The sequence below is a fragment of the Salvelinus fontinalis genome, chromosome 15, assembly GCF_029448725.1.
Source record: "Salvelinus fontinalis isolate EN_2023a chromosome 15, ASM2944872v1, whole genome shotgun sequence".
Taxonomy (NCBI): domain Eukaryota; kingdom Metazoa; phylum Chordata; class Actinopteri; order Salmoniformes; family Salmonidae; genus Salvelinus; species Salvelinus fontinalis.
In genome coordinates, this window is record NC_074679.1 from 28,996,005 (window position 1) to 29,020,003 (window position 23,999).

The following is a 23,999-nucleotide window of genomic DNA, read 5'->3' on the forward strand; positions in this document are numbered from 1 at the left end:
TGGAGAGAGCTGCTTAGGCTTCATGTTTTGAGAGCACCACATTGGCTTGTCAACTGAGGTCGTGAGAGAGACACCGTAAACATGGACTATGGATAACGGTGTCTGTTATTTACAGACGACTGCATGCACGTCGAAATTGTTATGTAACTTTCCTCTCCTACTGTTCCATCTGTAGGGTCTGCAATTGGCCCCAATGTTAGTGCGTCCCATCCAAAGAGGAAGATATGGGGAATAAACATAATTTAGCCTACTATACTTTTTCACGCAAACTTTGAAAAAATCACATTTTGCTTTCAAAGCTTGAGTCTTGATGGTTTCTAAGCTTGAGTCTTGATGTCCACATTTCACACCGCAGTATTTAGCATGGACTACTGTAAATGCAACATGTTTCTGTATTGTACTCTAATTGTTTTGTATATACATATATGGGTTATACAATATTCTACAATATGCTATTATTGTGTGTATTATGTGCCCACATCTCGTGACTTCCATCCAGTCTTCTGAGTGGTTTCCTCCGATGGCTTCATCCCTCCTACCCGCTCTCATCGTCTTTTAGCCGCTAAACGGGATAGACCGATGTGAACATTATTCTTACCATTCATAAATGTTAATTTCTTGTATACTGGACATTTCGACCTACGTGTCTCGATAAACCTCTCTCGTCTGCTCAACTTTTCCTACCATTCGTAGTATTCGAGAATAGGTCGGAGCCTACTCGCAGTCAAGTATGAGCTGAAAGGAAGGGCACTACGCGAGGACGTCAAGTGCGAGTTACACTTGCACTGAATACGCGATGGTACCGTGAGGCTCTCCGCCTAATCTATAGTCTTTAGGCAGAGGGATGCATCAGTTTAACCCTTTGCTCTGCTCTCCAGAGTTGCATATATTTGTAAATACATTAGGATTTAGTAGATAAGCTGAGGAAATGTGTTACGGGGCTGCAGCTATTTTGGGGAGTTGTGTTGGACAATAATTCAAAGGATATTTTTTCATCATTTGCTTAAACTTCGATGGCTTGAGTATTTGCATACATGCATGCTGACAGGCAAGAATGTAAGGTAGCCTATGTCCCGTTTACCGCTCTCACATCACACGGAGTAACGGAGCATCGGTTGGATTCACAGCGCTGGACATAGACCTATAGCGCATTTATTCGGATTGGGTTTGAGTGCCCAGATAAATAACTTTAGATATATGACTTCTTGGGATCGCCTGGTCACCTGCTTTCCTTGTCGGTCATATGCCACCAACAACGGAAATTCAAGAGCAAAATTAATATGGCATAAACTATTTCTGGAGACGCCAGTCACAGATATCGCCGCCGACTTGGATAGGGTGAATGAGAATTTACCAAACGGTCCAATCTTATGCATACCGTGCTTGTTTACTCGCTACGCTGTCTAGTGTCTTCGAGAAGAGCTCAGGAGGAATGCTGGTCCAAGATCTAATACCATTTATTTTAAGTTTTTGGCCTCTTCTTTTCGGTCATTGCATTCTCTCGTTGGTTTTACTCTCATGCCAGGTAGGTATTGTGTTCGTGCGCGCCTATTGTAATTTTACGCATGGCGAGTTATTACACAAACGTAAGTGGAGCTCTATTTTAGGGTGTTTTTGATAATAGCAGCTTTTGATCCTGCTCTTCTCACATGTTTATGTTATATCAAATATATATATTTTTTAAACACACGCTATGTTTATTGATGTGCCTCGTGCCTTTCTGCACACTCACACTATTGCACCAACTATGGAGAAGTTTTGAGTGGTAATCAGCTGTAGTTCCCAGTCAGTTGATGCAATATTGCCATGTGAAGTATACTATTAAGTGATTTGTTACACACGCACACACACAGGAAGGCAGGCAGAAAGCATAGACTCTTGGAAAGTAGCACATAGGGAGCTATAGATTCCCATCTGGAATATGACGTTGAGGATGAGCATTCTAACCCCTAGCCCTTGTTGCTGCCTACAGAGAGCAGTGAGCCGGCTGTGCAGGCGAGGGATGTTGCCAGGGTTCATGTGTAATGTGATCTGCTCGAGTTTCCAAGTCCACCTACACACACTCCTCAGGGCAGCCTACTGCCCACTGGTGGTGGGTGGTTTCTCTGAGGGAGAGGGTTGCAGCCGTAGGCATGATACCATCCAGTATGTCTATGAATGTAGCTTCTGGGGAAGCAATATAGTAGAGGGATAGGATCTTGGGTACTACTGAGTGGAAATCCAGAGGTTTACAAACCACAAACCCTGATGGTTTAGTTTGCTGATGCACTAGCACTAATGATGCAGGACATTTCAGTAGGTAGGCTACAGTAGGAATATATTAACATTCTAAGCTCTCATCACGCACTAATTTTTTATCATTTAAAAGGCAAACTTTTTCAGAAATATGTCTTTTGGGGGTGGATAATGAAAGTAAATATTATTGAATGCATCATGAATAGTGAAATTCTTTCTCTCTCTCTCTCTCTCTCTCTCTCTCTCTCTCTCTCTCTCTCTCTCTCTCTCTCTCTCTTTCTCTCTCTCGATCTCTCTCGCTCTCTCTCGCTCTCTCTCTCTCCCTCTCTTTCTCTCTGTCTGTTCCTCTCTCTCTCCCTCTCTCTTTCTCTCTCTCTCTCTCCCTCTCTCTTTCTCTCTCTCTCTCTCTCTCTCTCTCTCTCTCTCTCTCTCTCTCTCTCTCTCTCTCTCTCTCTCTCTCTCGCTCACTCTCTCTTTCTTCCTCTCTCTCTCTCTCTCTTTCTCTCTCTCTCTCTCTCTCTCTCTCTCTCTCTCTCTCTCTCTCTCTCTCTCTCTCTCTCTCTCTCTCTTTCTCTCTCTCTCTGTGTCCATAAGGGTGAACTCCAGAGGTCATGCTCACAGACTGTAGCTGAGAAAGTGAGCGAACACTGCCAGCTGGCATGCCAGTGTAGAAGCTACCCTCCCCTTCCTCCCCCGCCTCTGCCCCCACCTCCCCCACGGCTACTGTTGGCCACAGGTAAGGCTCAACTCACACCTGTCTCACACCACACCAACCAGCCTCTGCCGTTTCACTCTCCTGTCTCACTATCCTGTCTCACTGTCACCTGTTTCACTCACAACTGGCTCACTTCCAGTGCCTTTATCTATCTAAACCTTTTCACTTTAAATGTCTTGCTACTCTGATCTTCTACCAGACCATCTGTAGTGGAATGAAGTGTTTGCATCTTCTCACATGAGGTTTCTGAGTAGTGGAAGAGTGTGGTGTGTGTGGACGGAGAAAGGCTTTTTCTGAGAAGACTACGAGTGCCTGATACTAGAGCCGCAGGATGTTCACAGCAGAACAGAGGGATCATTATGCCTGGCTTTACCTTCGTGAGTACACAGTTGCCTGTGAAATCTCTGCCTCCTGTCCTGCCAGGCTCAGTGGTTTGGTTTCCCCTGGAGGACCCCCTTTTTTAAACACAGATGCTTTCATTAAATTGGGGTTTTGATACAGATAAGAAGGTTAATGAACTGTCCCGCCAGTCCCGTCTACGTTTTGTAAGTCAAGGCGGGACCACTGACTGTGTGTGTGTGCGTGTGTGCGTGTGCGTTGCCACACAGTTTTCTGTATTTTTCCTGAGTTTCTTGCCTTACTGGTTTCCATGTCTCCTTCAACATATTTCAGTGCTTAACTGATGATCAGATATGTTTCTGATCTGATACGGGGACATTCTTGTCATTGACAAATTAGTTGAATCAACTATATGAATCAGTGTATGACATTGCGATGGTGGAAAGAGGATAGTTTGTCAATATAACTGGTGATATGATTTGTATGTTGTCATGAATACTGTAATGAGCAGTGCTATGAAATATGGGACAGGCATTGCTGATTGTGCACTCAGCCCAGGTTAAAACTGAGACTGTTGAAAATCAGTCAGCTGAAAGACTTCATACTGAGAGTGTGCAGGAGCACTTCATCATTAAATGCTCAACAGACAGCTGTGGAAAGGGTTCAATCAATCAGATTAAATGATTTCCTCTGTCTGGTCAATTCAGATAGGCCTTTTTTCCTCCTAAATTACCAAGTGAGGCATCTATGAATAGAAGATAGGGCTGTCAGTGACCAGTGTGACTCTAACTTACCTAACCTATCTGCCACCTGTTGATGTATAAGTCCACAATGTCGTCGATCATGAATGCAGGACTCTTCCACCGGGTCTTATCTGTAAACGTGGTCTACAGTTTATTGGCTGTGTATCGCCTCACCATATTCTAATTCCCTGTTTGTGAATCTAAAGCGTTATACACATAGATGCACAATATGTATGTATGTTTATGCATGTCTGTTGTTCTATTTCTATAGTTCTAGATCCTTCTGTGACTACTGTCAAGTCTACTGCATGGAAGGTTCCCTGAATGATTCTATGAGATTCTCTGAATTCTATGACTGTACATTTCAGCATATCGTTCTGTATTTATTATGTGGTTTGAAAAGACGAGAACCATTACAATGGCAAAGCAAAACCTCTTGGCTTGGCAAAAAAGTATTAATTTCTTGGAGTAAAATGATAGCATTTTTCTATCATAGTCTATGGAAGGTTGGGAAGAAGGCACGTATTTATGTTGTTCATGTATTGGGAAGGAGGCAAAACATTGTTCATCTGGCCTCAGTGAGAACTTTGTGAATAAATAACAGAGGCATACTACTTAAAGGATTGAACTGTAATCATTGCTGCTGTAAAATCTGTTTGTTTTGGTGTTTGCCAGATGTATAAGGGAGCTGATTGGACTGGTCCAAAAATAATACATGAATATGCATGAAGAAGTGGGACAATGAGAGATTGTATTGACAAAAGTTTTAAATGAGGCAAATTGGCAGTGTTGAGTAAAAGTATGTGCTCTAAAAATGGCTCAGAAGTCCTTTCAAAAGAGAGAGCTTTATCACACTGAAGTAGATCCTTGCCCCCGACTGAATTGAATCCAAAATGCAGGATTAAATCTGAAGTTGGGCTCAGAGGAGATTTTACATTCAAATTGACTTATGACGTGGTGTGCTGGGGAGAAACGTGCCATGTCATTTGCTCTGGATAAATCTAAAGTGTTTAAATATTCCACAGCATTGCTAAGGGTTGTGTGTTACCATGGAGTCAATTCCTCCCTCTCATTCACAAAACTATTCTCTGAATGCATGGGATGTGTTTTTTGCATTTCTCTCTGTTACTGGATGATAAACCTACATTATTAAACCCAGCCATCATTACACTCTTGGCAGTGGGTTGGGGAGCTATATTCAGTTCATGTTTTAATACTTAGATATAGTCAAATGGATTCCACCTCAGAAAGAGTGAGACATGCTTATTGCTGGGGACCCCTCAGACCTCCCTCCTGTCAAACTGAGCAGTATTGTCAGTGCCACAAAGCTTTTAACTATCTCTATGGTAGGCTATTCACCTTCATAAAAAGGGGAAACAGAGCGAGCGAAAACAGCACGTGGCTAGAGAAAAAACATGTTGAGAGAGAGAACAGAGGAAGGTCTAGAGAGATGGTGAGGGTATGGAGTACACCATTCAGATACCGTTCGTTGCTAAGCTGCACTGAGTGTAATATAAGTTCCCTGGTGTGTGTCCTTGTACTTGTACATAGTCCTAACCCTCAGTCAGACATCTGACCATAACATGGTGCTCCTGTAGGTGGAATCAGTTTGGACATGGAGTGCTTGTGTAATAAAGGTTGACTGCATTTTAAATGATTCATGGACCAGGGTTAGATATCTCTGAACATTTAACCCAAGAATTTGATGAACAGGTGAGCATTACCCTGCTATCCAGAGTTAGGAAGCAAATCAGGCCCAGAGCTTTATGGTGTAATAGTATAGTAATAGAAGTTTGAGAATCAATCCATTTTTAATCAGATCACTGGCAAGTTGATTTACAACATGGGGTGTGGTGTTGCTGCATTAATGATGAGCTTTCATCATGCCATCCCAAGACATAATGGCTGTCTATGAAGCATTTATGATGTAATACATACTGTAGGACAAACACAGTATCTAGGCTAAAACAGTTTGCATGATAACCTAATCTCGATAAGCGCACAAGTGCTAGTGCTGTGTTAGAAGGCTAATGATGTTTGAAAATGAAACTGTATTTTTCTCTCTTTATCCATCCCCCTCTCCTCATCACTCCCAGTGGTTGAGTCCCCTCTGCCGCTGTTGAGGCCGTGGTGGATGGAGATCCTAGTGCTTGGAACAGTGGGCTGTGCCTCAGCTGTTTTCCTCCTTTCAGCCATGATCATCTGCTACAAGGCCATAAAGAGGTATGTCAGTTACCTATGTCAACAAGATTGACATGGAAAAGACTGCGTTGAGTCATTCGTATAGCCAAAATCCATTCGGAATACATCAATCTAAACAAAGAAACATATATATTCCTTTCCTATTCAATTATTCTGCATTTTATTAAGCTTTCAACACAACCTGAAACATTGCTCAGGTTACAACAAGAATTAGTGACTATGAAAAAGATTTGATTCTGGGGGTTGTTGCTATGTCATTGCCATGTTGTTATTGCTCTAAAGAAGGACACGTGGCCTGTGTTATGGGTCAGAGGGTGTTCAGAGGTCACAGTAATGGAACAGGTCACAGGAATCATCTGGAAAGCTCTACCTACAGCAGAGTCATTACACTGTCACTCATTAATACTGGATATCATACATAATGTTGCACAATGCAGCTTTCTCCATAAAGCAAGTTAGATGGAAATGACATCTATAATCTTACTGGGAATAACCCAATGATCTGAAAGACCCGCGTTATAGTCAGCAGTTCCTGTCAGCAGTGTTCTAGACATTGAAATACTTCCCTGTTCTATTTCTTGACATGGGCTGATTTTGAATTGCATAATTGCACAGAGCTTTTTAGACTAGCAACTGAATCGATGTGAAAGTAAAGGCAAGATGGGTTACTGGAGAAAGCCCATGACCCTGTCGCCATAGTGATGATGTGAGCTATTTCCCCCTGTTTGGATTGGCTCATTGGAGGAAAGGCCATGTGGACAGTGGTGTAAAGTACTTCAGTAAAAATACTTTAAAGTACTACTTAAACACTACTTAAACAGCCACATACTGTGCACACAGACACACACACACACACACACACACACACACACACACACACACACACACACACACACACACACACACACACACACACACACACACACACACACACACACACACACACACACACACACACACACACACACACACAAGCTAACAGGCACAGTGTGACTAAAGAAGATATAAATGTGCAGTAAGAATACATACAGTCACAGCTGGAGACACGTTTTTGCACATTATTTGAATACATCAAATTGTTATTCATAAAACTGTGTAAAGAGTGGATGTTACATATGTCTTTCCTCAGTAGGATTATATTTATCCTTTTCTCAAACAACAAACAGGCAAAGTCAGGCAGTGGAAGTAATGGGAGGTTGGCTCTGGAATTCATTATGGCAATTCACCAGCCCCCTCTGTAGCCAAGGGGCACCCTTTTAATGCAGCTATGGCAGGAAAGTGTTGTTGCAATACGGGCCGCTGTAGCCCCAAACCCAAGTCATTATTTATGAATTAATTTGCGCAGTCATTCAGTCGCATGCTACATCTTTTATACATGCAAGCGGGTCGTGTCCTGAAGTTCTTATGGAGGTGGGCTCTGTGACTGCAGACTTTGTGCCTCGCCAAGCCTCCATCCCCTGTGACTGAGTGAGAAAGGAGAAATGCTAAGGTCCAGTCTGACTTCCCACATTAGCCCTGAGCCAATAACAAATCAGTCTGAGGAAACAGAGGTAATGAAAAAATAACAAATATTGATTTGAAAATTGTCATGGATCCTCTCTGACCGAGAGAGAGAGAAAGAATGTAGAGAGAAAAAGAGTCAGAGAAACAGAGACAGATGAATGTTGTCTACCAAAGCTGGGAAACAGCAGTAATTGGGTGTCTTAGTCAATAACAATGTGAGAGAGGTTTTGTCAGTGACAAAAACAGAAACAGTTATATATAGCCCGTCCAGCCCCTCAGTGCTCAAGGCTTTCCCAATGAAAATCAGCTGGAGTGTGGCCAAGGCCCCAGCAGCACAGACACTAGAGGAGCTATCTCTGCAAGCCCCGGCTGTCCCTTAGCTGGGCTGCACACATTTGGCCTTTTGTTTTTTTGTCTCATAATCTTATTCCGCCAGTCATTTGTCAGAGGCAAAGAGGTTGGACGAAACCCATTTCATCCAATTCCATTCCATTCAGTTCATAGCATCAAGGGAGTTGATGTTTGTTGGCATGGAGAACAGGATTCAGACGTGCTGCGCGACAGTGCTGCATGACAGTGCTGCGTGACAGTGCTGCGCGACAGTGCTGCGCGACAGTGCTGCGCGACAGTGCTGCTGTGACAGTGCTGCACGACAGTGCTGCGCTATCCAAACAGCAGACATGATGCTGCAGTCCATGCTGTCAGCAATGCGGGGAATCTAAACACCACAACAAAACAAGACAACACACTGTGCCTGTTTTTCTCAATTACTCGCTCCTCTGGGATTTCTGTCCAGCAAGGAGGACAAATCAGGACAGTTTATGTTCAGGGTAAATCCAGCATAACCATTCAGTTAAAGATTTCATGAGGAAGCAAAATATACTGTATCTTTAATGAAATTATTACAAAGCATATATAATATTCTGGTTTTATGATATTTCATTAGTACACTTCCGAAACAGTGAAAAGTGAAAACACTTTATGAGGGGTCTTTAAACAGTAGCATGTTCCTCTAATGTCCAGATGGTATGAGAATAACTGTAAACAGCTCAACACATGTCCCAACCTCAACATTATCCCTTCCCCAAACTTCAAACGGACGTGTGCTGCGATTGCACAGCTTTGATATGAAATATTAATCTGACCTGTGAAGTGTTGTGTAGCCACCTGCCACGTGTCAACAGCATGACATCTATTATTGAAGGGCTGGGTAGAGGTCGCTGTGAGGCCCGAACACCCTGCCCTCTATGGTGGCCTGCTAGAAATACATTGATGATCATTGACTCGAGACTAGGTCAGTGCCAGTGGAGAAAGTTATGGAGCTTAAAACACCTTTTCAGTGGTCCATGGAGACTTCAGTGGGAAAGTCTGGTGTATCCCAACTCCCCTAGCTATCTCCAATCATGAAAGTATGCACACACAAACGCACGCACGCACACACACACACACACCAGCCAATAATGTCCCAGTAGGATGTGTTGGTACCCTTGGGCCCTTGAAAAAGAAAAGGAGGGCTGCCCATTCTAGGAGCTCAGATGCAATCATTTAAAAACAACGTTTTTCGACTGGCTGTCTTCATCGGGGTATAATGACAAACACTGCAGGTCACTAGTTTAAATAGTTTGAAAGGACACACACAGGTGTCTGTAATCATGGTCAGCTGTGGCTTGATTTCATTGGTTGATTTAGAGGTATAAATAGAACATATAAAAAAGCATGAATGGATAACTTACGATCATAGATACAATTTGGCTACATAGTCCTACAAACATGATTTACAATGGCTAGCAAAAACACAATAATCACAAGAATGGCTTCAGATCAATCAATCAATCAAATGTATTTATAAAGCCCTTTTTACATCAGCCGATGTCACAACGTGCTGTACAGAAACCCAGCCTACAACCCCAAACAGTAAGCAATGCCGATGTAGAAGCACAGTGTCTAGGAAAAACTCCCTAGAAAGGCCAGAACCTAGGAAGAAACCTAGAGAGGAACCAGGCTATGAGGGGTGGCCAGTCCTCTTCTGGCTGTGCCGGGTGGAGATTATAACAGAACATGGCCAAGATATTCAAACGTTCATAGAAGACCAGCAAAGTCAGATAATAATAATCACAGTGGTTGTAGAGGGTGCAACAGGTCAGCACCTCAGGAGATCAAACTCTACTTTGGAATGGAGTAATGGTCTCTAAATTAAAGATCCATGTGGCCTTTCATTTTAACAATACATTGTCAAGGTCACCCCCTCGCCTATGGAGGGTGACGTTTTCGATTCCGATATAGCAAAGGGATGAAATATAGTGGTTTGCTTCCAAAAAGTGGGCCGCAACTGGGTACGTCCAGTTTTTGCACATAATGGTTGTCACGCCCTGGCCTTAGTATTCTTTGTTTTCTTTATTATTTTAGTTAGGTCAGGGTGTGACATGGGGAACGTTTGTGTTTTGTCGGTTTTGGGTGATTATATGGTAAAGGGGGTGTTGGGTGTAGTGTATGGGTTTGTGTTGAGTGCATGTGTCTAGCTGTGTCTATGTTATACGTTTGTAGCCTGTATGTGCACTTCGTTCATAGCTTCACGGTCGTTTGTTTGTTTTGTTAGTTTTGTTTTCGGTTCTCCTTCTTCTTAATCTTCTTAATAAAAAGAAGATGGCTTATTTTCCTACTGCTGCGTTTTGGTCCGTCAATCCTCCACACGATCGTGACAGAATTACCCACCAATACAGGACCAAGCGGCATGTAAAGCGGCAACAGGACCCACCTACACAGGATTCTTGGACATGGGAGGAGATACTGGATGGTAAGGGGCCGTGGGCACAACCGGGAGAATATCGCCTTCCTCGTGAAGAGCTGGAGGCAGCTAAAGCCGAGAGGAGGCGATATGAGGAGGCAGCACGGAGACAAGGCTGGAAGCCCGTGAGTACAACCCAAAAAATTCTTAGGGGGGGGCCTTAAAGGGAGTGTGGCGAAGTCAGGTAGGAAACCTGCGCCTACTTCCTGTACTTACCGTGGAGAGCGAGAGTACGGGCAGACACCGTGTTACGCAGTAGAGCGCACGGTGTCTCCTGTACGCGTGCATAGCCCGGTTCGGTACATTCCAGCTCCACGTATCGGCCGGGCTAGACTGAGCGTTGAGCCGTATGTCATGAAGCCGGCCCAACGCATCTGGTCACCAGTGCGTCTCCTCGGGCCGGCGTACATGGCACCAGCCTTACGCATGGTGTCCCCGGTTCGCCTACATAGTCCGGTGCGGGTTTTTCCACCTCCCTGCACTGGTCAGGCGACGGGGAGCATACAACCAGGTAAGGTTGGGCAGGCTCGGCGCTCAAGGGAGCCAGTACGCATGCACGGTCCGGTATTTCCGGCGCCACCTCCCCGCCCCTACCCAGTACCACCAGTGCCTCCTCCACGCACTAGCCCTATGGTGCGTGTCTCCAGCCCTTTACCACCAGTGCCTAAACCACGCACCAAGCCTCCTGTGTGTCCCCAGAGTCCTGTGCGTCCTGTTGCTGCTCCCCGCACTAGCCCTGAGATGCGTGTCCCCAGCCCGGTACCACCAGTTCCGGCACCACGCACCAGGCCTACAGTGCGCCTCAGCCGGCAAGAGTCTGCCGTCTGCACAGCGATGCCTGAACTGCCCGTCTGCCAAGCGCCATCTGAGCCATCCGTCTACCCAGCGCCATCTGAGCCATCCGTCTACCCAGCGCCATCTGAGCCATCCGTCTACCCAGCGCCATCTGAGCCATCCGTCTACCCAGCGCCATCTGAGCCATCCGTCTGCCCCGAGCCATTAGAGCCGCCCGTCTGTCCCGAGCCGTCAGAGCCGTTCGTCAGTCAGGAGCCGCTAGAGCCATTCGTCAGACAGGATCTGCCTTTGCCGCCAACCAGACAGGATCTGCCAGAGCCGCCAACCAGACAGGATCTGCCAGAGCCGTCAGCCAGCCATGAGCAGCCAGAGCCGTCAGCCAGCCATGAGCAGCCGGAGCCGTCAGCCAGCCATGAGCAGCCAGATCCGTCAGCCAGCCATGAGCAGCCAGATCCGTCAGCCAGCCATGAGCAGCCAGATCCGTCAGCCAGCCATGAGCAGCCAGATCCGTCAGCCAGCCATGAGCAGCCAGATCCGTCAGCCAGCCATGAGCAGCCAGATCCGTAGGCCAGCCATGAGCAGCCAGATCCGTCAGCCAGCCATGAGCAGCCAGATCCGTCAGCCAGCCATGAGCAGCCAGATCCGTCAGCCAGCCATGAGCAGCCAGATCCGTCAGCCAGCCATGGGCCGTCCCTCAGTCCGGAGCTGCCGTCCCTCAGTCCGGAGCTGCCGTCCCTCAGTCCGGAACTGCAGTCTCTCAGTCCGGAGCTGCAGTCTCTCAGTCCGGAGCTGCAGTCTCTCAGTCCGGAGCTGCAGTCCCTCAGTCCGGAGCTGCCGTTCCTCAGTCCGGAGCTGCCCCTTATCCTGGTGCTGCCCCTTATCCTGGTGCTCTCCCTTACCCTGGTACTGCCCCTTACCCTGGTACTGCCCCTTACCCTGGTACTGCCCCTTAGTCCGGAGCTGCCCCTTAGTCCGGAGCTGCCCCTTAGTCCGGAGCTGCCCCTTAGTCCGGAGCTGCCCCTTAGTCCGGAGCTGCCCCTTAGTCCGGAGCTGCCCCTTAGTCCGGAGCTGCCCCTTAATGCAGTGGGGTTAATGTGGAGGGGGGTCATTTGGAGGAAGCTAAGGAGGCGGTTAGGGACTGTGGTGGGGTGGGGACCACGACCAGTGCCGGAGCCGCCACCATGGAAGGAAGCCCACCCAGACCCTCCCCTAGACTGTGTAATGGTGCGCCCGGAGTTCGCACCTTAAGGGGGGGGTTATGTCACGCCCTGGCCTTAGTATTCTTTGTTTTCTTTATTATTTTAGTTAGGTCAGGGTGTGACATGGGGAATGTTTGTGTTTTGTTGGTTTTGGGTGATTATATGGTAAAGGGGGTGTTGGGTGTAGTGTATGGGTTTGTGTTGAGTGCATGTGTCTAGCTGTGTCTATGTTATACGTTTGTAGCCTGTATGTGCACTTCGTTCATAGCTTCACGGTCGTTTGTTTGTTTTGTTAGTTTTGTAAGAGTGTTTTGTTTTCGGTTCTCCTTCTTCTTAATAAAAAGAAGATGGCTTATTTTCCTACTGCTGCGTTTTGGTCCGTCAATCCTCCACACGATCGTGACAATGGTGCTACGATGCTCCGAGATTCTTACTTTTAATTTGCGCTTTGTTTTGCCCACGTCATTTTTTCCACAAGGACAAATTATAAGATAAACAACTGCCTTGGTGGAGCACGTGATAACACCTTTGATTGGGATCTCTTTCCCTGTTTGGGAGTGTTTGAAGGATCTAGATTTGTACAGTGGCAAGAAAAAGTATGTGAACCCTTTGGAAATACCTGGATTTCTGCATAAATTGGTCATACAATTTGATCTGATCTTCATCTAGGTCACAACAATAGACAAACACAGTCTGCTTAAACTAATAACACACAAACAATTATACATTTTCATGTCTTTAATGAACACACCGTGTAAACATTCACCGTGCAGGGTGGGATAAGTATGTGAACGCTTGGATTTAATAACTGGTTGACCCTCCTTTGGCAGCAATAACCTCAACCCAACATTTTCTGTAGATGCGGATCAGACCTGCACAATGGTCAGGAGGAATTTTGGACCGTTCCTCTTCACAAAACTTTTTCAGTTCAGCAATATTCTTTGCATGTCTGATGTGAACTGCTCTCTTGAGGTCATGCCACAGCATCTCAATCGGGTTGAGGTCAGGACTCTGACTCGGCCACTCCAGAAGGTGTATTTTCTTCTGTTGAAGTCATTCTGTTGTTGATTTACTTCTGTGTTTTCGGTCGTTGTCCTGCTGCATCACCCAACTTCTGTTGAGCCTCAATTGGCGGACAGATTACATAACATTCTCTTGCAAAATGACTTGATAAACTTGAGAATTCATTTTTCCATCAATGATAGCAAGCTGTCCAGGCCCTGAGACAGCAAAGCAGCCCCAAACCATGATGCTCCCTCCACAATACTTTACAGTTGAGATGAGGTTTTGATGTTGGTGTGCTGTGCCTTTCCCCCCCCACACGTAGTGTTGTGTGTTCCTTCCTGACAACTCAACTGTAGTTTCATCTGTCCACAGAATATTTTGCCAGTAGCGCTATGGAACATCCAGTTGCAGTTTTGCAAACTTCAGATGTGCAGCAATGTTTCTTTTGGACAGCAGTGGCTTCATCCGTGGTGGCCTCCCATGAACACCATTCTTGTTTACTGTTTTACGTATTGTAGACTCGTCAACAGAGATGTTAGCATGTTCCAAAGATTTCAATAGGTCTTTAGCTGACACTCTAGGATTCTTCTTAACCTCATTGAGCACTCTGCGCTGTGCTCTTGCAGTCATCTTTGCAGGACGGCCACTCCTAGGGAGAGTAGCAACAGTGCTGAACTTTCTCCATTTATAGACAATTTGTTTAACCGTGGACTGATGAACATCAAGGCTTTTAGAGATACTTGTGTAACCCTTTCCAGCTTTATGCAAGTCAACAATTCTTAATCTTAGGTCTTGTGAGATCTCTTTTGTTCGAGGCATGGTTCACATCAGGCAATACTTCTTATGAATAGCAAACTCACATTTTGTGAGTGTTTTTTATAGGGCAAGGCAGCTCTAACCAATATCTCCAATCTCATCTCATTGATTGGACTCCAGCTTAGCTGACTCCTGACTCCAATTGCCTTTTGGAGAAGCCATTAGCCTAGGGGTTCACATACTTTTTCCAACCTACACTGTGAATGTTGAAATGATGTATTCAATATAGACAAGAAAAATACAATAATGTGTGTTATTAGTTTAAGCACACTATGTTTGTCTCTTGTGACTTAGATGACGATCAGATCAAATTTGATGACCAATTTATGCAGACATCCAGGTAATTCCAAAGGGTTCACATACTTTTTCTTGCCACTATAAGTGCCATTGCATTGAGCTCAGCCAGACATTGTGTGGGGGTATTTTGGGATGGTAAATCAGAGTTTACCAATTGATCTCAGAGATGTCTGCCCTGTGAGAATACGAACAAGGTAGGGTCTGAAAACACATACCTATTTTATTTTCACATTTTTTAAATTTGACCTTTATTTAACTAAGCAAGTCAGTTAAGAACAAATTCTTATTTACTGTACAATGACTGCCTACCCCGGCCAAACACGGACGACGTTGGGCCAATTGTGCGCCGCCCTATGAGACTCCCAACCACGGCCGGCTGTGATACAGCCTGGATTTGAACCAGGGACTGTAGTGACGCCTCTTGCACTGAGATACAGTGCCTTAGACCGCTGCTCCACTCGGGAGCCCTGAACCTATCCTGTCATCAGATCTTAAAATGTGCCAATGTTTGTGAACAATTCCCTTAATTCATTCAGAGCACTTTGAATAGCGAGTAGTAAGAACGCAAGAATGTTTGTTTTTACGAGACTGTCCTTGAAAGAGATCATGTCTCGATTTGTTTTGTATTTCCTCATCGGCAGTATTAATCTGACCATTTTTGTATCCCCTTTCCTTGAATTGTCTTTGCATCTCAGCCATGTTTCTGTCAATATGATTGTTTTTTGCAAATTCTTTTGATTGGACAGAATTGGTTGTAGGGCAAACTGTTTTTCAAGGGAAACGGGTGACAGCTATCAGCCCTCAACAAACTGTTATCCTCACACAAAATCAGAAGATCAAGGAAACTGATTTGACGTGTGTCAGATTGCATAGGGAATTTCAGGTGCTCAGAACAAGAGTTCAGAAAAACATGGAACGCCTGGAGCTGTTTTGCATCACCCCTCCATCAAACAAAAATGATCATCAATGTACCATTTCCAAATAATAACATTTTTGAGAGTATTGAGAATGGACTGTTTCTCCATGTAACCCACATATAAATTAGCATAGTTAGGAGCCATAGGGGATCCCATAGCAGTACCCTTCCTCTGGATAAAGAAATTGTTTTGAAACATGAAATAGTTACGTGTGAATACTATTTCCACCAATGTCATAATGCATGCACTGGAGGGTAGTTCATTTGGTTCACGTTGCAAAATAAAATGTTCCATGGTACCCTTGGGCCCGGCAGTTTCCTCTCCAGGCAGGTTGTCCCAGTTCTCAGAAGGAGAACACAGCATCTGTTTATCATCCGGGCTGCCGCTGTCTGTGGGAAGCCATCACCACCAAGGTTTTTGGGAAAGCAAACACACACACACACACGCACGCACGCACGCACGCGCGCGCGCACACACACACACACACACACACACACACACACACACACACACACACACACACACACACACACACACACTAACACACACACACACACACACACACACACACACACACACACACACACACACACACACACACATACACACACACACACACACACACACACACACACACACACATAATACACACACCAGCACTAGCCAATCATGTCCCAACAGGTTATGTTGGTACCCTTGGGCCCGGCAGTTTCCTCTCCCAGGCTGTCCTAGGTCCCAGAAGGAGAACACAGCATCTGTTTATCAGCAGGGCTGCCGCTGTCTGTGGGTAGACATCATCACCACCACCACCGCCACTGTCTGGCCCACTACAGGACACACTCCTACAGATTACATTTATGGATAGCACAACACAGGAAGCATTGAATCACTGTCACTGTCTCCTGTGATGGGTAACCTTGCCTGAGACCTAGGAAGCCAACTGTCACCCCCAGACAGGAAGCTAGTCAGGAAGCTACTGAGTACTCATTAGTGACCATTCTGTTATACTAATGAGTGGACTCTAAGTTCAGTGTCTGCAAGTTAGTACTACAGTAAGGCTTGTAACATCCATGGAGATGTAAATACTCTCTTTATGCAAGAAGATATCGCATTAGTAATTGTAAAAATAGCATTTGTGGATGATGCCTAAGAGTGACCAATATATTTTATTGAATATTTAAATGTCATCCCAGTAAGATCCCATGGCAGGGCAAAGTCTTGGTCTGGATTAGACTGAACGACTGTCCGTCAGGTCAGACTGGCCAGCAGTGGCTTTAAGAGGAGAGGGAAGGAGACACTGAGCTAAGATGTAGCTTAAGGGCCCCCTGTGCCACTGAAGGCATTGTACAGTATTGAGTGGGACAATGACTGTACTAAATGTATTCCGATCTGTCTCTGGGTTACATAAGCCTGTGCAGAGGAGAGCAGCTGAAGGGGTCGGCATAGAAGACACAGTACACTGGACAAATATAATAACCACAAAAGCACTGAGGGATGCATGAAAATGGCTTGCATTGAAGGATACTGCTTTTCACAGACCAATAATAGCGGAGGATTATGTGCTTCGGCTTGTTTTGCATCAGAATGTGGCTCACAGAAAGAGTAGCATTACAGCATAACCAGCATAACCAAGAGAGGGAATCTCACTCACATAGAGTATTACAGTATTAGTATTTATTTTATGTTCTATGTATACATAAGCTCTTCTCTGAGGTAAAATAAAATGTTATCGAATATCAATGGAGTGTGTCTAATTGCCACATCCAGCATCTCTTCTGTTTGATTTATCTTCTCTTTTTGTGGCTCTGATAGCGACGTGACTTTTTAATGTTCAGCTTATTAGAGAGCATGGCTGACCAGTGCATCCAGCCACAACAGCCTATGAAATCCAATCTCTCTGTAGGTAAACAGCCACAGGCTTAAGGAGTAGAATGATTTATGATTTTTCTTAAGTTAAATAAAGCACCTCTACTGTCGTTATATATATATATATATTTTTTTTTTTATTTAACCTTAATTTAACTAGGCAAGTCAGTTCGCACTGAGCTAAAGGGTAGAGCTGCCGCTTTCAAGGTGCGGGACTCTAAGCCGGAAGCTTATAAGAAATCCTGCTATGCCCTGCGACGAACCATCAAACAGGCAAAGCGTCAATACAGGGCTAAGATTGAATCATACTACACCGGCTCCGATGCTCGTCTTATGTGGCAGGGCTTGCAAACTATAACAGACTACAAAGGGAAGCACAGCCGTGAGCTGCCCAGTAACACGAGCCTACCAGACAAGCTAAACTAAATAACTTCTATGCTCACTTCGAGGCAAGCAACAGTGAGGCATGCATGAGAGCATCAGCTGTTCTGGACGACTGTGTGATCACGCTCTCCGTAGCCGATGTGAGCAAGACCTTTAAACAGGTCAACATTCACAAGGCTGCGGGGCCATTCGCAGCCTTCTAAAAAGATTTGGCATGGGTCCTGAGATCCTCAAAAGGTTCTACAGCTGCAACATCGATAGCATCCTGACTGGTTGCATCACTGCTTGGTACGGCAACTGCTCGGTCTCCGACTGCAAGGCACTACAGAAGGTAGTGTGTACGGCTCAGTACATCACTGGGGCTTAGCTGCCTGCCATCCAGGACCTCTACACCAGGCGGTGTCAGAGGAAGGCCCTAAAAATTGTCAAAGACCCCAGCCACCCCAGTCATAAACTGTTCTCTCTACTACCGCATGGCAAGCTGTACCGGAGTGCCAAGTCTAGGGCAAAAAGGCTTCTCAACAGCTTTTACCCCCAAGCCATAAGACTCCTGAACGGGTAATCAAATGGCTACCCGGACTACCTACATTGTGTGCCCCCCCCCCAACCCCTCTTTTACGCTGCTGCTACTCTCTGTTCATCAGATATGCATAGTCACTTTAACCATATCTACATGTACATACTACCTCAATTAGCCTGACTAACCGGTGTCTGTATGTAGCCTCGCTACTGTTATAGCCTCGCTACTCTAAATAGCCTCGCTGCTGTTATTTTTCACTGTCTTTTTACTGTTGTTACCCTTTTTGCACTATTGGTTAGAGCCTGTAAGTAAGCATTTCACTGTAAGGTCTACCTACACCTGTTGTATTCGGCACATGTGACAAATATACTTTGATTTGATTTGATTTAAGAACAAATTCTTATTTACAATGACGGCCTACCAAAAGGCAAAAGGCCTCCTGCGGGGACAGGGCCTGGGATTAAAAAAATAAAAAATATATATTGGACAAAACACACATCACGACAAGAGAGACCTAAGACAACAACATAGCATGGCAGAAACACATGACAACACAGCATGATAGCAACACAACATGACAACAATATGGTAACAACACAACATGGGAGCAGCACAAAACATGGTACAAACATTATTGGGCACAGACAACAGCACAAAGGTCAAGAAGGTAGAGACAACAATACATCATACAAAGCAGCCACAACTGTCAGTAAGAGTATCTGTGATTGAGTCTTTGAATGAAGAGATGGAGATGAAACTGTCCAGTTTCAGTCAACATAAGTTGTGTTTGTTTGCAGGAAACCACAACGGAAAGAGGAGAACGGGATGAGTCGTGGAGAGTATGCCATGAGTGCACGCAACAAGAAGGCCATGGGCCCCAACAACACTGTGGTGTAGACTGTTCACTGACAGGAAGAGGAATTGACATAACCATAACCCCACCACCACCACCATCCATCCTACCCAAAATGCAACAATTCCCTCTTACCTAGAACGCCACAGGGGTTGACCTGTTTAAAACACATTAACGCCTTTCCTTCTCTCTTAGCATGTTGCCTGGATGAAAGGAAACTTCCATATGAAGGAAAGTAGTGAAAAGAACATAAAACAAAACATAGAAGTGGATTCAGAGAACTAGTAATAAAGTGAATTGAGGACTTCACCAGACTGAACATCATGTTGTCAACACGAAGTGTCATTGACAGGAGGATGGTTGACTGCTAGGCTACCAATCTATTCAGCTCCACACTTCTTACAGGCAACTACAATGTAGGAACAGACGTTGAAGGACAGCAATGGGATAGGAGGTTGCGAGGACCAAATCATGAAGAAAATGTGCATGCAGGTTTTACTCTTTGGGCTGTCTCTCATCTATGCTCCTCTGGCCCTTTTTCATATTTAAAGCAGAATTTGTACAACACTGTCACAGTTACAGGTGTGGTTTGGGATGTATAGTGATCATCTGACTATGCAATTAAAAAATATGTACAGAGTGAAGTAAAAGAAGGGGATCAAGTCAGTTCCTATGTTCCATACCAACAACACAGCTGAGAACTGGATTTGATTTATTTGTTCATTTATGTATTTATTGTCTGCGTATGAATTCCATTTTAATGATTTGAAATGTGTTATTTTTTATGAATTATTTAGTAATCATATCATTAATTTGTAATGTTTTGATGCTTTAAGCCCACCACAGGAGTTTGGTGGCACCTTAATTGGGGAGGAGGGGCTCATGGTAACGGCTGGAGCGGAATTAGTGGAATGGAATAAAATACATCAAACACATGATTTCCATTTTTTTTATGCCATTCCATCTACTCCGTTCCAGACATTATTATGAGCCAGCCTCCACTGAAGCCCACTGTTCATTTGCTACTGACACAGTAAACATTTCAGCTTGCTCTGCAATGAGTTAAGGTATCAATTGTTCATCTCTTGCTGTTTGACATGCCTTTTTCTCTTCCCCTCTGACTTCAGCGAATATGATGGGAATTTCTGTGTTTTGAGTTTGTGAATGTGTGCTTTCTGACCATGCTTTATTAAGCAGCTTGTTCTGTACTACCCTCAAGTCTTTATCAAAGGCCCCCTACAATACTAACATCATATTCAATTTTGTTTCGTCACATCTCAATGGGTAGACAGCCAGGGGAGGCAGTGGTGGACAGTGGGAAGCCCTTTGCCATGTTCTGATGTGATTTTGCAGTCTAATTGTTCCACCTTTCAGCAAGGGGAGAACCCATCACTATAGAAACAGTGCACATGAGCCCAGGGCTCAAGTGCTGTGTGGTGGAGGACACGATTCTAAACAGAGGCTAATCCGGATATTAAGTTGCAGAGAGGATGGCCTCAAACGGGACATGTGACTCACACTCACAGGCATCCTCAACATCCGTCTGCTATAAACAGTACACAGTTAGCATCAATCAATTACTAAGATACTTTTTGGCATAGGTGCAGTTCATCGGTATATAATGTGTGTGTGAGTGTGTGTGTGAGAGAGAGAGCACAATAGATGGATGTCTGGCAGTATCTCTGAAATGTTCCATTACTGTTGAATTTTGTAAACACAGACCTTGCATTGTGATTTGCATACAAGGGTGGACTGGAACCAAAAATTGGCCCTGCCATTTCTAATACACCAGCCCATTTCTTTCCTCGAGGCCCCCACATTAGCCCGTTGTCTTCCCTGAGGACCCCATTATTAGCCAGAAAATTATAATTTTGTGAAAGAATCACTGGGCAAAAAATGGAGCAGCCCGGCCAGTCCACCCCTGCATGCATAGGTATTACCATATACCCTATAATGTACCCAGATACTGAGGATGCATCACTAATACTGTATATTGAGGGAAATGATCATGGATGCATGAATGTAAATATTGATATTTAAAAATATCTGCCTTCTGAACTGTAATTACATGTACAGTGTAACAGAAAATATGTTTATACATAGTAGAAATTAAACAATGTACTACCAATTAGAATTAAATCAATGTTGTCATGTTAATGGAGCAAACCATTCATGTATATTTGGCAATGAAAAGCTATTGCACAATTAATTCATTATATACCAAAAGGATACATAAATTCAATAATGTACATTCAGTTGATTAAGTTGCTGACTTTTTCAGTTGTAAATAAGTCTATAGAAAGACAGGCCTATAGTCTTATCACATAAGCAAAACAAGAAGAGACAAAATGAGAACATGTTTTAATTGAATGGCATACGGTACAACATTGATAAATCCACTGCGTGTTAATGATAAAGGTGTTATTTTTAGCATGTACCCATGGTGCCTCTCCTTTCTGTGTCTCAGAGAGCTCCGTACTGGTCTTCTCCTGGGGCTCCCCCTGGGTGCAGGACGTGTTCTCAGTCTGTCTCACAGCTATTATCAAACACAGCCATCCCCCTGGGGCTTGATTAGGCTAACGGGACAACTTGTGGGCCACTGGGGTTCTTTTGATGTCAGGTCTTGGCACGGACATTCTCTGTGCATACAGACTACGGTATGGACAGAGGACTGGTCAACCACTTCTGCTCTGCTACCACTGTGACCACTGTGACCCACATGCGTGACTGAATAGAACAGCTGACAAACCCAAATCGATCAACAATCTGGGAATATGTGCAACATACCCACCTCAATAGATAATAATAGAATTGGAAAAAGCTATGGGCTCTGGTAGCTAGGTCATAAAGGAATCAATTGGTCAATATTCTTGAGCATTTTCTCCTTGCACATTCTGTAGGACATTTTAAAAGGGAGACCATTTGAAGCACAACCACTTCAGAGGGTGAGAAGTCCATCAGGGTCCAAGCTGAGCCATGTAGAGAGGGAGGGAGAGCACCACAGAGTAATGTGAATGAGAGACTATACAGTTCCCTGCCTTCCCTGCTTTAGATGTGCCACTTGATGATAATGCAATGGGACACTCCGGGCAATTTAAACATTCATGCATTGTCCAGTCAGGGCACTCTGAGTTGCTCTGTAATAAAGAAGATCTGACAGGCCTGAACAGGAAGGCCACGGAGCCTCTCTATCTCAAAAAGCTCTGTGTGGCTCGCCCAGATAAAATACAAGGTATTTAACAGGGCTGAATGGGAAAATAATCACCTTATTTGTTAAGCAAAAAATTACATCTATTTTTTTACAGTAATATGGCCACTGTGGTATAAATTTGATTATTTCTGTAATTACAAGACTTTAGGCGGCTTATGTGCAATTGAATGATTATGGCCAATCAGAAGACACACTATTGGTTATATGAGTATACTGTATACTTGTTATTTGTCACGATCGTCTTGCGGTGAGAGAGAGGACCAAGGCGCAACGTGTGAAAAATACATTCTCTTTTATTAGAGATGAGAGAAACACGAAACGAACACTATTAACAAAAATAAACAAAACAACAAATGACCGTGAAGCTACAAACGTAAGTGCAATACACAAGCTACAAACGTTCTACATAGACAATTACCCACAAAACCCAAATGCCTATGGCTGCCTTAAATATGGCTCTCAATCAGAGACAATGAACCACAGCTGCCTCTAATTGAGAACCAATCTAGGCAGCCATAGACATACAAACACCTAGACAAGACACTGACCCATTAAACGTACAAAACCCCTAGACAATCCAAAAAACACATACATTCCCCATGTCACACCCTGACCTAACTAAAATAATAAAGAAAACAAAGATAACTAAGGCCAGGGCGTGACATTATTAAACATCCAGTGAGTGCTTCTGTGTGTCTCTTGTTTGTGGCTGTTAGCTGCAAGTCTGAACTGTTTGCTCTCCAGCAGTAAAAATCTGGGAAAGCCCATGCATATCCTTGCTGCTCTCTGTGTGTGTGTGCCTTTGGTTTTACTTTCCTTGTGGGGACCATAAGTCCTTTTGTGGGGACCAAATGTCCTCACAAGGATAGTCAAACAAATAAAAAATTCTCAATTTCACCATTCCCCAAAAGGAAATAGGCAATTTTAGGCTTCAGGGTTAGTTTTAGGGTTAGGTTTAGGTTTAAGGTTAGGGTTTGGATATGGTTAGGGAAAATAGGATTTCGAATGGGAATCAATTGTTTGGTCCCCACAAGGATACTAAAACGTGTGTGTGTGTGTGTGTGTGTGTGTGTGTGTGTGTGTGTGTGTGTGTGTGTGTGTGTGTGTGTGTGTGTGTGTGTGTGTGTGTGTGTGTGTGTGTGTGTGTGTGTGTGTGTGTGTGATGGTGTGATGGTGATGCGTCTCGTGCAGTAGTGCAGTAGTTTGAGGGAAGGTGTGTGCCTACTTCCCACCAGCTTGCAACCCTCTCGCTGACAGCTTTCTGCCACTGGCTAGCCCTAGTGGTAAACCGGGAAGCAGCTCTGTGTGTAAGCCTTCCCTTGCCAGTACACAGCCTCTCCTTCATCAAGACTCTTGCCAGGCCTCCTTGTGGCAACACAAGTTAACTGGGCGTCCCCGAGGCCCCAGGCTAACTCGGGATGTCAGAGCTGCAGGGGTCCCCAAAGGTGCTGTGCGCAGGCTCACGTTATGTGGACACGCCCTGGTATCGGCCAACCACTGTCCCACTGCCTTTTGGGTAAGTCTGGGAAGAAAAAGGCTAGGTGAGATCACCCTGAGAGAAGAACAACATGCTGGTGGCACGCGACAGGTGGTTCTGCGACAGACTGAAGCTTT

The 23,999-nt window shown here is 44.7% G+C and overlaps 1 protein-coding gene across 1 annotated transcript; it reads left to right on the forward strand.

The window, feature by feature from the left end:
- Positions 1–233: 233 nt before the first annotated feature.
- Positions 234–21,313, forward strand: LOC129811719 (proline-rich membrane anchor 1-like). Its single transcript, XM_055863254.1, has 4 exons — positions 234–1,525; positions 2,830–2,971; positions 6,129–6,255; positions 19,119–21,313. Exons 1-4 carry the CDS (start codon positions 1,343–1,345, stop codon positions 19,216–19,218), a joined length of 552 nt encoding a protein of 183 aa, XP_055719229.1. The 5' UTR covers positions 234–1,342; the 3' UTR covers positions 19,219–21,313.
- Positions 21,314–23,999: the final 2,686 nt, after the last annotated feature.

Excerpts from the sequence above, each read along its gene's own strand:
- LOC129811719 (XM_055863254.1), top strand. The coding sequence starts at position 1,343 with ATGAGAATTTACCAAACGGTCCAATCTTATGCATACCGTGCTTGTTTA. Across the intron at positions 1,526-2,829 it reads TGGTTTTACTCTCATGCCAG|GGTGAACTCCAGAGGTCATG; the intron begins GTAGGTATTGTG and ends TGTGTCCATAAG. Across the intron at positions 6,256-19,118 it reads TGCTACAAGGCCATAAAGAG|GAAACCACAACGGAAAGAGG; the intron begins GTATGTCAGTTA and ends GTTTGTTTGCAG.